General features: G+C 42.0%; 1 protein-coding gene across 5 annotated transcripts in view; it reads right to left on the reverse strand.

Moving 5' to 3' along the window:
* The window catches only part of LOC140481879 (disco-interacting protein 2 homolog A-like), a 273,185-nt gene that overhangs the window by 141,182 nt on the left and 116,318 nt on the right, over positions 1–15,685 (reverse strand). For 4 of the 5 annotated variants that reach the window (XM_072578496.1, XM_072578497.1, XM_072578498.1 and 1 more), the window contains exon 4: positions 3,176–3,295. In XM_072578496.1, coding sequence (XP_072434597.1) covers positions 3,176–3,295 — 120 coding nt within the window. Of the gene's footprint in view, positions 1–3,175; positions 3,296–14,755; positions 14,811–15,685 lie in introns of those variants that run through there. The other variant, XM_072578499.1, reaches the window with a different exon arrangement.

Here is a 15,685-nt window from a genome sequence, read left to right on the forward strand (position 1 = left end):
CCTTGATGAGTTTCTGCAGTGCATCTTGTTGGCTGCAACTGAACATCAGTGGAGTTTTGGGGGGTTGGGGGGGGTGCAGAAAACGAGTGGATACTTGTGGATGTGGTGCAAATAAAGTAGGCTACTTTGTCTGGGTGATGTTCCATTTTTTGTGTGGCTGGAGCTACATACATCTGGAGAGGTGTGGAGAATCCATCACATTTTTGACTTGTGCCTTGTAGATGGTGGACAAGTTCTGGGGATTCAGGTGGCGAGTTACTCACTGCAAGGTTCCTCACATCAGACCTGCTCTTATAGATACTGTATTTAAATGGCCAGACCAGCTCAGTTCTGGCCAGCTGCAACCCCAGGGTGTTGATCGGTAACATATTTTATATTTTGATAACATAGATGGCATACATCGATCAAAAATTTCAGTGGGTGCCTGACTGAACAAATGATTGAAAATATTCCTGCACATATTCATCAAAACTACAACAACTATGCAGAGTTCAACAGCTCAAAAATTAGATCAATTCCGTAAAATTCTACATTTTACAAAGCAAATTGAAATCTACTCAGAACCAAACTGCTACAGAAACAGAGCAACTCTGGCAGCATTTTTGGAGAAAAAGTGGAGAACACATTTTAAGTCCAGCATTTCTTCTTCAGAATACTTTTGCCAGACTGGCTGTGTTTCTCCAGCAATTTCTGCTTTTGTTTCAGATCTTCTAGCATCTGCAGTTTTTTGTTTTATTGTCCTAAGAACGAGACATTTTCAAGGTATGCAAACCATTCGGATTAGTCTGAGACTTCAACAAGAAATATTGTATGATCACAATTTTTCTCACCATCACATCATGTAATTGAAACTCGCATCCAGTAAATACACTTCAACACTGCACCTCAACACTTCACTGTCAGAGAATTATTCATATTTTATAACTCAACACACAAGACAACCATGATACCTTTCGTCAAAAAAGGGCAACACAAAATCTTTCTCTTCGCGTGCACAAACCACGTTCACTCAATTAATTCAACAAAAATGTTATTTGTGGATTTGGGTAAAAGAAAATGACAATGAAAGCTCTAGGAATGTCAAGAAAATCCAGATGGCCCACTAAAGTCATGCAGGCCTACCACCCTCACCTGGACTAACTAACACATGACACCAATCCGACATAACATGACTAATGTTCTTTGAAATACAAGGACCAATAATGGCATGGATTGATTCTTTACTTAAAACAAACCTTCAGGAAAACATGTTAATTTTCTAAACTGGCTGGTGTGGAAAGAGACCACAATTGTGATAAGTAGGTTTCTTCTGATCGTGGACTAAAACACAAAACAAGGGTTCTTGCATCTGCAATGCTTGGCCGAGATAGCTTAATTTCAACACTATAGGTTCTTATTCATTTTGGATCCAAGCAAGACAAAAAGGAACATCTTAATAGCAAAAACTTTAAGCTGCAGAGGCATAGAGGGACGTAGGGGTATGCATGTGCATAAGTCACATGCACAGAATAGAGAACAAACTTTTTTTAAAAAAAGGTGATCAATGCGGTCACATATCGAAAGGGAGATGGAAGGTGAGAACCAAGTTGAGAGTTTGATTGTAAAATCTTCACTAGACCTCATACTCTCAGTGTTAACCATCATAGCTCAGTAAATATGCATTGTCCGAGGGAGGGCAAAGTTTTCAGATTCAGCAGAATAATGCCAGGTTTTAAAAGGTTGGTTATGGCAGTAGGTTGCATTAACCTGCATTGCATTTCCCTAAGTTTAGAAGATTGACAGCTGATCTAATCAAGGTGTTTAAAATAATCAAAGGATTCAATAGATTAGCCAGAGACAAAAAGTTTCTTGTGGCTCGAAAATCCAGGACAAGTGCAATTACCTTGAATGCATAATAAGAATGAAATTAAGTTAAGTGCAAAGTTAAGTGCAAATTGAGAACTCACACCCATTAAAAGCAGTTGTGTTGAGGACAATTAAAATTTAAGACAGAGAATTATCAATTTTCACGAGGTGAGGATATTAACGGATAAGAAACCAAAGATGGTTAAAAGGAGTCGAGATTCAGAGTGGGCATCATCTAAGTATGTGGTTTCTCCATCAAAGTAACATGGACACACAGAATACAAACACACCCAGTGAATTTCCTAAGCACTGCAGTCAATGTGGACACATTGCACAAGTAAAAGGGAAAACTGAGGGACAAACACTTTTTCAATCAGATATAGCATTAAGTAGCCAGTCTACAAATGTTACTGGTACTGGAGAAGCACAACAGTTCAGACAGCATTCAAGGAGCAGGAGAATGTTTCGGGGATAAGCCCTTCATGAGGATATGTTCATAAGCCATTCCTGATGAAGGGCTTATGCATGAAATGTCGATTCTTCTGCTCCACAGATGCGGCCTGACCTGCTGTGGTTTTCCAGCAACACACTCTTGACTCTGATCTGCAGTCCTCACTTTCTACCAAATATTACTGGTACTCTAGTTTGGAGAAGCAAAAGTTAAAACATGAGAAAAACACAGGCATCAAATTTTATGCACTCAAATGGAAAAACTTATTTAATTTAGTCAAGTTATTTTAAAATATTTATCTTCCTCTGCAGATAAATAGATATTACATGTTACTTGCATAACACAGTGAAAGGTTTCCACGAATGAAATTCACTATGCAAATATCTACGTAAAATGCTGAAGAATTTAATAAAATCTGAGCACCAAGTCTTCAAATGAAAATTTTTTAAATCAACCTATTTGGACAAATTGTAACATACCTCCAGGGCAGGTGGGACTGGACATACCTTAAATTCAGACTGAATAGCTTTAGTCCAGCCTTATTTTAGTCGATCATGCTAATACTGTTCTCAAACTCCCACTCCCTTAAAAAGTTAACACCTTGCACAATCATTACTTTCAGGAGGATTGCCAACAGCCTTCACTGCTCACCACTAGATAAAAGTACATGGCTTTCTGAAGAAAGGAGGAGAACAGAAACAATTCTTTCAAAAGAATATCATAACTTTAACTCTGTCTCAAGCAGAACTCTCTTTCTTGTTCCTCAACAAAAATCAGACAGATGGTCTGTACAAATTAAAATTTAACAACGAGAACTAACTGTACGATGAGCATGTGGTCTCTGGCAGAAACGAGTTTAATTTTAGGAGATCTGTGTACCTGGAGGAGTGTATGCATCGAGTGATGAATGCACAAGCACAGAGCGTCTCTTCGAAGGCATCGGCATCTTTCGCTCTTTGTATTTGGCCAGAGCTGCTTGGACTGCTTCTGTGTGCAAATCTGTAGAGATAGGAAGATCAGCAGATAATATGACCAAACATATAAAAGAGAATCAATACTACTTAAATCAAACAGCATGAAGGCAGTCTTTTTAAGTACTGGGAGCCACTGCACTGTCGTTTATTCACAGTGTTTTGAATTTTGACCCCTCACTATGGAATTCCCATGGAGTTGGCAATCATGTCAAAGAATGTTCACTAATGGAGAGAAGAGGTGTAAAGAGGAGGAGAGGGAGGAAGGAGGAAGAGAGCAAGACAGGAAGGGAGGAAGGAAAGAGGAGACACAGCTCCAGAAAACAGGGAAAATCAAAAGCAAACTCTTCCAAAGAGGTCTCAAATCACAAAGACGAATGTAAGCCCCATTCGTGAATCAAACTGAAAGATATTTTACTAGAAAACTATTGAGGAAACAGGAATGGAATTTTATAATCATTGTACCATAAAACCTGAATAGTACTTAATCATAAAGACTGTAATTAAGAGTAGATAGTATTCTGAAACCTAAGCAGCTGACCTCTCAACAGCCAAGCAAAGAAGTAGCATGTCAAATCTGAATGATGTACTTCTGTTTATGCCTTTTCAAAAGGAGTGAGATCACTACAGCATTGACAAACAACTGAGGTGACCAAGTGAGGTTATCGGAAATGCAGTTGTGCTCTTTTAATTTTCTATATTCAGTCAGAATCTTTGGAAATACCACTCAAATTTACAAAGTAATCAATATTTGATTATTAACCATATGCTGGGGTAAACCCAGTCTTTAAAAAAATCACTTGCACACTGACTGGCTCAGGGGGAAGGGTAAAGGTAAACAGGACCTTCGTGATAGGATACTTGATAGATAAGGAGACAGATAGGAGATTCTGTGGCTGCAAACGGGAATCCAGGATGGTGTGTTGCCTCTGCCGTGCCAGGGTCCAGGATGTCTCAGAACAGCTGCAGAATGTTCTCACGGGGGAGGGTGAGTAGCCAGAAATCACTGTGCACATTGGCACTAAAGACATGGGTAGAAATAGGGATGAGGTTCTACAGACTGATGAGAGAGAGAGCTCGGAAAAAAAGTTAAAACCAGGATCTTGGTGATAATCTTTGGATTACTTCCAGGGCCACATGCTAGTGAAGGTAAGAACAGGAGAGCATGGCACATGAATGCATGGCTAAAGAATTTGTGCAGTGGGCAGGGATGCTGATCTTTAGATCATTGGGATGTTTTCTGGGGGAGAGGTAACCTGTTCAAGAGGAACTGGTTGCATCTGAACTGGAGAGGGATCAATACCTTGGCAGCCATGTTTGCTAGTGCTGCAAGAAAGGGTTTAAACTAGAGTGGTAGGGAGATGAGATCCTCAACAGCAGGGACACAAATGTGAGGCGAAGTGGAGATACAATAATCAGAAATACGAAGTTGAAGAGAAAAGTCATGCTGGAACATGACAGGGAGCAAGGAAAGCCTGTTGGATTAAATTGCATTTATTTCAATGCGAGAAGGCTGACAGGTAAGACTGATGAACTCAGGGCGTGGACAGGTACGTGGGACTGGGATTGTTGCCATTACAGAAATATAGCAAAAGGAGCTTCATGTGCTGGGTATAGGCACATTAGGCATGACAGAGGTGGTGGAAGTAAGGGAGAGGGGAGTTGCATTTTTGATTAAGGTGAGTATCACAGCAGTAGTCAGACATGAAATAACTGAAGGATCATCCAGTAAGGCTTTGTGGTGGAGCTGAGAAATATGAAGGGGATGGTGACATAATTGGGGTTGTATGATAGACCCCCAAATAGTCAATCTAAGTTAGAGGAACAAATATGCAGGGAGACTGGGGAGACTTGCAGGAGCAATAAGGTTGTCCAAAAAGGGAATTTTAATTTTCCTAACATAGACTGGGACTGCTAGAGCATTAAGGGCTTAGATGGAGTGGAATATGTTAAGTGTACCCCGGAAAGTTTCCTCAGGCAGCACAGAGAGTCCTACTTGGGAAGGGGCAAAACTCAACCTACTCTTGGGAAATAGGGCAGGACAAATGACGGAGGTGACAGTGGGGGAGCACATTGGGATCAGTGACCATAGTTCCATTAAATTTTAAAACAGTTAAGAGAGACAAAACTGGTCCACAGGTTCAAGTTCTAAATTAGGCAAATTTAGTCAGGAGCTTGCAGGAGTTAATTGGAGTAGTTTGTTTGAGGGCAAAGGGACATCTGGTAAGCCTTTAAAAGTGAGATGGCTAGAGTTCCTGCTCATAGGAACATATAGACCTTGAACTGCAAGGTTGGCAGGAATAGAAAGCCCTTGATGTTAAGAAATATTGAAGCTTTAACCAGAAGAAAAAAAGGTAATATGGCTCAGGTACAGGCAGCTGGGATCAAGGGAATCCTTGGAGGTACGCAGGTAATACATGAGTTTACTGAAGGAGGAAATCAGGGTGAAAAGGAGGCACGAGATAGCTTTGGGAGAAAGTGAGGACTGCAGATGCTGGAGATCAGAGCTGGAAATGTGTTGCTGGAAAAGCACAGCACATCTGGCAGCATCCAAGGAGGAGAATCGACGTTTCGAGCATGAGCCCTTCAGAAATGTTGATTCTCCTGCTCCTTGGATGCTGCCTGAGCTGCTGCACTTTTCCAGCAACACAGTTTCAACAAGATAGCTTTGGCTGAGAAGATTAGGGTGGATCCAAATAGGTTCTTTAAGTATACTAAAGGAAAAATATTCAGAGAGAAAATAGGGCCCCTCAGGACCAAAGTGGACATTTTGGGGAGGACCACAGGAGATGAGTGAGGTCCTCGATGAATATTTCTCCCGTTTACCATGGAGAAAGACAAGATGACTTAGGAACTTGGGAAGTTAGCGATAATATCTTGACAGCCCATATCATAGTAGAGGACGTGTTAGATGTTTAAGAATGTATGACGGTGGATACATCTCCTGGTCCTAACCAGATAGATTCCAAACACAATGCAAGAGGCTAGGGAAGTAGTTGTGGGGGGCCTGGCTGATGATGCAAACATTTCGTTAGCTATGCGTGAGGTCACAGAAGACTGAAGAGGGTAGTGATCATTGTGCCATTATTCAAGATGGGTTGCAAAGAAAAGCCTGGGAATTACAGTCAAGAAAGATGAACATTTGTGTTGGGTAAGTTACTTGAGAAGATTCTGAGAGACAGGGTTTGATTAAGAGTAGGCGGCATGGCTTTGTGAATGGGAGATCATGCCTCACAAACGTGTTATAATTCTTTGATGAAGTTGACAAGGGCAGGGCAGTAGACGTAGTCTGGATGGATTTCAGTAAAGCCATTCATAAGGTTCCATATCGTAGGCTGTTCTGGAAGGTTAGATTACATGGAATCTTGGGTGAACTGGCAAACTGGATACAAAATTGGCTTGATGTGAGGGAGCAGAGAGTAATAGTGGAAGGATGCTTGCTGGACTGGAGACCTGTGACTCGTGGAGTGCCTCAGGGGTCAGTGCTGGGTCCGCTTCTGTTTATTTTCTATATCAATTATTTTGATGAGTATACAAGGCACGATTAGTACGTTTTCTGATGACAGTGAAACTGGCATTGGCGTGGACAGCGAGGTAGGTGATCTGAATTTGCAGCAAGACTTTGATCAGCTGGGGAAATAGGCTGAAAATCGGCAAATGGAGTCTAATATAGAGAAGAGTGAAATCTTGCATTTTGGAAAGTCAATTCTAAGTCGGGGTTTCATGGGGAATGGTAGGGCTTTAAGGTGTGTCATGAAAGGTGAAGGAGTCACGTTCAGTTTTCTTAACTTCGCATCACAGATAGACAGGATAGTGATGAAGTCTTTTGACACATTGCCCTGACTGATGAAGGCCATTCAGTACAGAAGTTGGGAAGTTATGCGCAGTTGTACAGGACGTTGGAGGCTGAGCCTATTCCGGATGAAGGACTTATGTCAGAAATGTCAATTCTCCTGCTCCTCGGATGCTGCCTGACCTGCTTTTCCAGCACCACACTCTCGACTCTGATCTCCAGCATCTGCAGTCTTCACTTAAACCCAGTTGGGGTACTGTGCTCAGTTTTGGTCATCTTACAATAGGAAGGATGTTATTAAACTGGATAGAGGGCAGAAGAAACTTACAAGGATGTTGCCTGTGCTCAACAGTCTGAGTTATAGGGAAAAGTCGGACAAGCTAGGACTGTTCTTTATAGCAGAAGAGACTGAAGGGAGCTCTTATGGAGGCATACAAGATCATGAGAGACATGGATTGGATGAATGCACTCAGTCTTTTTCCCCCAGAGTCATGGAATCGAAGCTTAGAGGGCATCAGTTTAAGGTTAGAGGGGAAAGAATAAAAGGGAACTTGAGGGGCAACTCTTTTTTTTAAAAACACAGGCAGTGGTATGCATATGGAATGAGCTGACAGCAGAAGTGGTTGAGACAGGTACAATAACAATATTTAAAAGGCATTTGGACAAACACATGGATAGAAAGGAAGGATTAGAAGGTTATGGGCTGAGTGCAGGGAAATGGAGTTAGCGTGAATGGACATTTTGGTCAGCATGGACACATCTGGGCCAAAGGGCCTGTCTCTGCGCTGTAGGACTCGGACTATAAATATTCACAGCAACTTTGTGCTGAGGGGGTGTGTCTTCAGTTCCAATGCTAATTCCAAATCAAAAAAAAATCCAACACCAGATAGGGAGATCATTCCTCAACACTCATTTACATAGAAACACAGCAGATAGTTGCAGGATACGGCCATTTGGCCCTTTGAGCCTACTCGCCATGATTCATCACAATCAGGCTGATCATCCAACTCAACAGCCTAATCCTGCTTTCTCTCCATAATCTTTGAATGTATTCAAGAGGTAGCTAGATACAGCACTTACGATGAACGTGACCAATGTTTTGGCATCAACTACTTCCTGTAGTAATGAATTCCAGCCTCACCACTCTTTGGGTGAAGAAATGGTCCACCCCAACTGTCCTCACACTGTGATCACTTGTTCTGGAGGCACTCACCATCAGGAACATTCTCCCTGCATCTAACTGGTCTAGTCCTGTTAGAATTTGCTATGTCTCTTTGAGGTCTCACCTCACTGATCTGAACTCCAGCAAAAACAATCCTAATCTAGTCAATGTCTCCTCATACGTCAGTCACACCATCCCTGAAAATCAGCCTGGTAAACCTTTGCTGCATTTCCACAAGAGCAAGAAAAGGAGACTAAAGCTGAGCACAATATTCTAGGTGTGGCCTCACCAAGGCCCAGTATAACTCCAACAACACATCACTGCTCCTGTACTCAAAACCACTTGCAATGAAGGCCAACAAACCATCTGGCTTCTTCACTGCTTGCTGCACCTGCATGCTTACCTTCAGCAACTGGTACCCAAGGATACCCAGGTCCCACTGCAGACTCCCTTCTCCCAATTTACAGCCATTCAGGCAGTACTTCTGCCTTCTTGTTTTTGCTCACACTTATCCAAATTATCCTGCATTTGCCCAACCTGTCCAGATCATGCTGAATGATCCCTGCATCCCTGTCAAAGTTCACTCTCCCTCCCAAATTGGTGTCATCTGCTACCTTTGACATGTTCCATTTTGTTCCCTCGTTCAAATCATTAATATATATTGTGATTGGCTAGGGTCGGAGCACGGATTCCTGTGGCACCCCATTAATTACTGATGGTCAATTTGAAAAAGACCCATTAACTATTACTGTTTACTCCTACCCATCTCGATACACTTCCCTGAATCCCATGCACTTGAATCTTACACAATCTCTTACGCAGGACTTTGTCAGACATTTTCTCCAAGTCCAAATATACCACATTGACTGGCTCCCTCTTGTCGTCAACTCTACTAGTTAGATCTTGATACAATTCCAACACATTTGGCGAGCATGATTTCCCCTTCAAAAATCCATGCTGTCTGTGTCCGATTCTGCCTCTGCTTTCAAGTCTTGGATAATGGATTAAAGGCTTACTGGTCTATAATTCACTGGTTTCTCTCTATCTCCCTTTTTGAATATTAGCTACCCTCCAATCTGCAGGGAATCTTCCAGAGTCTATGATCCTGGAAGATGACCACCAATGCTTCCACCATTTCTAGAGCCACCTCCTTAAGTATTATAAGATGTACATTGTCAGACCCTGCAGATTTGTCTATCTTCAATTCCCTCAATTTTTCCATCATCATTTATCTACTCATATTGATGTCCCTGAGTTCTTCCCTCTCACAAAATCTTGTATTCACCATAATTCCTGGTACCTGATGTGTCCTGTTTTGTGAAGACAAGAACCAAAGTATGTATTCAGTTGGTCAGCCATTTCTTTCTCCCCTACATATTCCCCATTTGTCTGTGGGTACCTACATTGGTCTTCACTCATCTCTTTCTCTTCTCATACCTTGAGAAACTCCAAGTGTCAGCCTTTATGTTCAGTGCAAGCTTACTTTTGTACTCTATTTTCCTCTTCTTAATCAATCCCTTTGTCCTTCTTTGATGAATTCTCAACTGCTGCCAATTCTCAGACCTGCTATTTTTCTTGGCCAATCTGCATGCTTCTTTCTTGCACTGGATACTAGCTCTAATTTCCTTGGTAAGCCATGGATTGGCCCCCTTACCCATTTTGCTTTTGGTACCAGACAGGCGCAAACAGTTGTTGCAGGTCCCCCATGCGTTCCTTGAATGTACACCATTGCCTATCCACTGTGATCCCTAAAAGAAACTCACCCCAATCTATCAAGACCAACTGACACCTCATATCTTCACATTAAGATTCAGTACCCTAGTCTCAGATTCGACTACCTTACCCTCCAGCTCGATACAAAATTCTGTTACGGTTATTCATCCTCAAGGGGTCTCACAACTAGATTGGCAATGATTCCCTCTCAGTCCACAGTCAAGCATAATCAAAAAAAGACTGATTTCCTTTGAATTGGATTGGTAAATGTGAATCTGTCAGCTACTAGACTGGGTACAGGACACCTTACCCTGCTTGCAAATCCTTGCAACACAACAGAGAAGACTGAAAGTTGCAGTGTGAGCTCTAAATATTTTACCTTTGTTCATCACACAAGATATGTGAAATTGAATCTGTTCATAATAACAGTAAAATCACAACATGACGAGGACAACCATCTGACATGATCGGAGCTACAAATAATTTATCAAGAATTGCACATCTCTTCTTTTGATACAATGGTCCAAACATTTCAACTATGTAAATAGTTCCTTGAAGTGGAATATCACACAGGCACAAGGAACAGTCTTTCATTACAGATACAAAGCCCGATAATGTCAGAAGTATAAACCATAAGTTGTCCTTATACCTAAAAGGTAACACTTGCCATTTGTTGATTAGAACCCTAAAGAGGAATAGAACACTACCTGGACTACTGGCCATGTAATCCAATGTATCTGCAGAAACTGACAAATACCTCATCAAATTTTGACCATTTGTCTGAGAGGTGTGGACAGACAAATTTTCCATTAATAGCCAATTGGAGCGGTCAATGGAGGAATAATAATCAGGAATAGATAGGAATTTGAGGCTCTGAATCTCTCAGCCATGGATCAGTTGCAACAAACCAGCAAAAACCAGGAAATTCTGAAAGTCTGTACATGATTTGTACTGATCTAGTTAGTCCAGCTGAAACAGAAGTTGGATCAAAATAGTGTCTTGCTATATTAATTTACAACAGGAAAACACAAAGAACAAGCAAAATAATGACTACTAATTTTCCAAGGCAAAGAAGCCCACTTGACTGGCAATATACCACTCTACTACTGATGCACAACACAGGTAGTTCTCCTATAATGTCACAGTAGCATTCCAGTCAAGTCTTGCTTAAAAGAAAAATGGCTTTATAGATATCATAGGGCCTATGGGAAAAGCAGAATTAGAGGCAGCCAGCAAAAAATAATCATTCATGATTGCTCAAAGATACCAAAAGCCTGATACAAAATATAGCATAGCCTGAATGAAGGTTTAACTCATACTTATTCATGAAACAAAGGTAAATTTAACACATCATATTGAAAAAGTATTGTTAATGCAGGGACAGAGGGTCATCATCACCACCATTACCACCTTCAGGTGCAGGTGTGGTTGTGGAAGTGGATTGGCTGTGGTTAATTGCCTTCTGACTGTTTCTTGGGGGTTGGTTTAGATTGTGAGACATGCAGGTACAAGAACAAATTAGAAAGGCAATGGTGTGTATAAGAGTAATGCAGTCCTTGCAATCAACACTCTCAGCACCAGCGACCCAGATTCAATTCCCACCTCGGGCAACTGTCTGTGTGGAGTTTGCACATTCTCCCCGTGTCTGCTTGGGTTTCCTCCAGGTGCTCCGGTTTCCTCCCACAGTCCAAAGATGTGCAGGTTAGGTGAATTGCCATGCTAAATTGCTCATAGTGGATTCGGTGGATTAGTCAGGGGTCAATGTAGGGGAGTGGGTTGCTCTTCGGAGGGTCGGTGTGGACTTGTTGGGCCAAAGGGCCTGTTTCCACACTGTAGGGAATCTAATCTAATCTAACATTCATTAGTTTAATTTTTGAGGTGAAACTGCTCAATGTACAATACTATACCTCTCGTTCTTGCAGCAGCTGACATCACTGCGTGCGCAGAACCAACATGCGAAACGACTGTCAATGGAATCGCACGACTGCAGACAGAGATAAGTGATATCGAAAATACCATTCCCCAATTCTTCAGCGACGCGAGCACCAAATTGCGCTGCCGAAGCACGCTTTATACAAGAATTACCTGTAGCTTCAGTGTCTACCCACTAGAAAATACCCTGCAGACATTTGGCAAGGTTCTTTGGACAGTAGTTGGTACAGGTTTGGGAAGCACTATCTAGAAGGACAAGAGCATCAGAGACACAGAAGCACCACCTGCAAGCTCCCTTCCAGTCACTCATCATCTTGACTAGGGAATATATCACAAGCCTTTATTGTCACTGAACGAAACTGTGGAACTGCCTCCCTTAGATCATTGTGGCCTTTACTTACACCAAATTGACTGCAGTAGTTCAAAAAGGTACCTCACCAGCACTATTGTGGGAATAATAACGCCCAGTCATCAAAGCTTTCGTCCTATGAATTTAAAACAAAAGCTGGCACTGCTATTATCAGTTACCTTTCATAAATCTCTATGCATTTATTAGATGCAATTTTCTTCAGTGTCTCAGGGCAAGACCCTGAAAACAACCTGTTAATTCGGTTCACATTTCTTAACATGGGTTCCTCAAAACAAATAGTAACTTAAATATTAACTCTGCTTTCTCTGCACAGATGCTGCCAGACCTGAGTTTTTTCCCAGCAATTTGTTTACTTTTCTGATTTCCAGCATCTGCAGTTCTTTGCTTCCCACCCGCACCAAAACTAATTTCTTCCTCTCAAACATCATTACATCCTTCTGCAGCTTTCTTCCCAGGACTTGTCCACAACCCTGACTGCTTGCAAACTAGTTAATACACCACTGCTCTGCTTGAGCCTGCTTTTTACACCTCTCTATTGTAAACTTCAAGACAGCAAACTCCTCAGTAATTATGTCCCCAAGTGGATTGCTGGTTACTTAGCTACAATCATAAAAGTTATAAGAAGTGCTGTTTTGAATTCACTTTTCAAAATGAATTCCTGACCTTTTAAAAATAAAACAAGTCAACCTTTACAGACTGAAAAATTCATTTTTCTCTGGGCTGCATGGTGACCCAGTGGTCAGCACTGCTACCTCACAGTGCTAGGGACCTGGGTTCAATTCCAGCCTTAGGTGACTGTGCAAACTCCACAAAGACATTCTCCTAGTTTCTGCGTGGGTTTCCTCCGGGTGCTCTGGTTTCCTCCCACAGTCCAAAGATGCACATGTTAGGTGAATTGGCCATGCTAAATTGCCCGTATGGTGAGGTGCATTAGTCATGGGTAAATGTAGGGAAATTAGTCTGGGAGGGTTGCTGTTCAGAGGGCCGGTGTGGACTTATTGGGCCGAAGAACTTGTTTTCACACTGTAGGTAATCTAATCTAATCTACTTTAAAACAACAGTTGCCAAATAATATTGATAGATTATAAACCTTCACCACACTAAAACATGTCACCTTGCAAATGAACATCTGGAGTTCACGTTATCGAATAAATCTATGCTGCACTCCCAAGGTTAATAAATACCAAAGTGGATGACCTCAGTTGCATAGAAAATTAAGATAAGGAAGAAAAAGTGCACTTATAAAAAGGCATCAAGTATTAAATAAAATTAGAAACCAAACTAAACATGCTATGTTCTGCAGACCGAAAAGACAAATATAAGGGAAAGAGTAAAAGGAAACTGCCTGCTAACAGTCTTCTATAGGCGCACAGATGATAAAATGGTGTGAAGAGATGTAGTAAAACTAATGAGAAGCCATAAGAGGATTTATACATGAAAGCAGAGGGTAAAGCTCTGTATTAAAGGAGTAATTTCCACCTGCCTTTAACAAGGAAGATGCTGCCATTGCCCTGGTAAAAGGGGAGTAATTCACATACTTGAAGAGTATAAAGGTCAAAAAGAGAATGTAGTAACAGATTGTAAAAAGAGAAGGTTAATGAAGGCAATGCTGTTAATCTGGTGAACATGGACTTGTAAAAAGATGTTTGATACAGTGTGCATCAGAGATTTATGAGCCAGGTTATAGCTCATGGGGAAAAAAGAAACAAGATCAACATGGATTAGGAACTGAATGAGGCACAGATAATGGTCAATGGAATTTTTTTGGGGTAGGGTGTTTATAGTGGATTTCTTCAGAGGTCAGTGTCAGGGTCCTTGTGTTTCCTGTAATAAAATTATACACTCCTTAATTCCAAAGTTTGCAGACTATTCAAAACCTGGAACAACTTAATTGTGAGGCAGACAATGTATAATAAAAATGAACACAGGCAAGTTGGTGGAATGAGTGGGCAGGTGGCAGATGGGTTCAATGTGGAGAAATGTGAAATTATGCATTTTGATACAAAATACATGGGAGTAACAATATAAAACAAAAGTTTTGATTTTCAAGGGGGTGCAGTGGCAAGGAGGCCGGAAGTGTATATGCACGTGTCATGAACTGGAAGGTAATGAAGCATACAATATCCTGGATTTTATCAACCGGAGACTGGAGTACAAATGCAAGGACATTATGCTGAATGTACACTGGTCACTAATTCTGCTTCAGCTCGAGTACTGCATTCAATTTTAGGCACCATATTTTTGGAAATCTGTGAATGATTTAAAAGGAATCGCAGAAAAATTTCACAAGAATGGTTCCATGGATGAGGAATTTCAGTGAAGACGACAGACGTTTTTCTTGGAGAAAAGGCAACTCAGCAAAAACTTGGTCAAAATCATGAAGGCTCTGGACAGATTGATTGGGAAGAAACTTTTACCACTTTTGGAAGGAGCAAGAATTAGAAGACATAGATTTAATAATCAGTACAAGCCAAAATGATAAGAGTTGAAACTTATTCGTACAGTAACAACTGCTTACTAGTGTGGTGCAGAGCAGTTCAATTGAAATTTTCAAAAGGGAGCAAGACAGCTATCTGAAAAGAAATATAGTGCAGGGTTACAGAGACAAGGTGGTAGAATGGCATAAACTAAGTCACTCGTTCAACAATTTGTGCAAAAACAGTGGGACAAACAGCCTCCTTCTGATCTGAAATTTCTGTGCATCTATGAAATTCATTCAGGCTATAAAGTTTGCGCACTGAGCTGGAAGGTTTGTTTTTGGACATGTTGTCACCATATTCGATGTCAACATCAGTTTTCCTCAGAAGCACCGCTATTATGCCCAGCTTTCTAATTGTAGGTCATTTTCTCTTTAGGTAAGGGATATCATATCCAGTTCTTTTATCAGAGGTTGGTAGATGGGGTCTCAATCAGTGTGTTTATTGATGGAGTTCAGGTTCGAATGCCAGGTATCTAGGAATTCCCAAATTGAGCTGAGAATTGGCCTGAGGATGGATGCGTTGTCCCACTCAAAGTGGTGTTCTTTGTCTGTATGTAAGGATAGTGATAGCGGGTCAGCTCTTTTGGTGGCTTGTTGGTATTCATGTATCCTGGAGGCTAGTTTTCTGCCTGTCTGTCTGATGTAGTGTTTGTTACATCAGAGAGGGCGAGCGCGAGGGAAGGCGGGCAGGCGAGCGCGAGGGAAGGCGGGCAGGCGAGCGCGAGGGAAGGCGGGCAGGCGAGCGCGAGGGAAGGCGGGCAGGCGAGCGCGAGGGAAGGCGGGCAGGCGAGCGCGAGGGAAGGCGGGCAGGCGAGCGCGAGGGAAGGCGAGCGCGAGGGAAGGCGGGCAGGCGAGCGCGAGGGAAGGCGGGCAGGCGAGCGCGAGGGAAGGCGGGCAGGCGAGCGCGAGGGAAGGCGGGCAGGCGAGCGCGAGGGAAGGCGGGCAGGCGAGCGCGACACAGACACGTCA

Source organism: Chiloscyllium punctatum, chromosome 10 (assembly GCF_047496795.1).
Source record: "Chiloscyllium punctatum isolate Juve2018m chromosome 10, sChiPun1.3, whole genome shotgun sequence".
In the NCBI taxonomy this organism is placed as follows: Eukaryota; Metazoa; Chordata; class Chondrichthyes; order Orectolobiformes; family Hemiscylliidae; genus Chiloscyllium; species Chiloscyllium punctatum.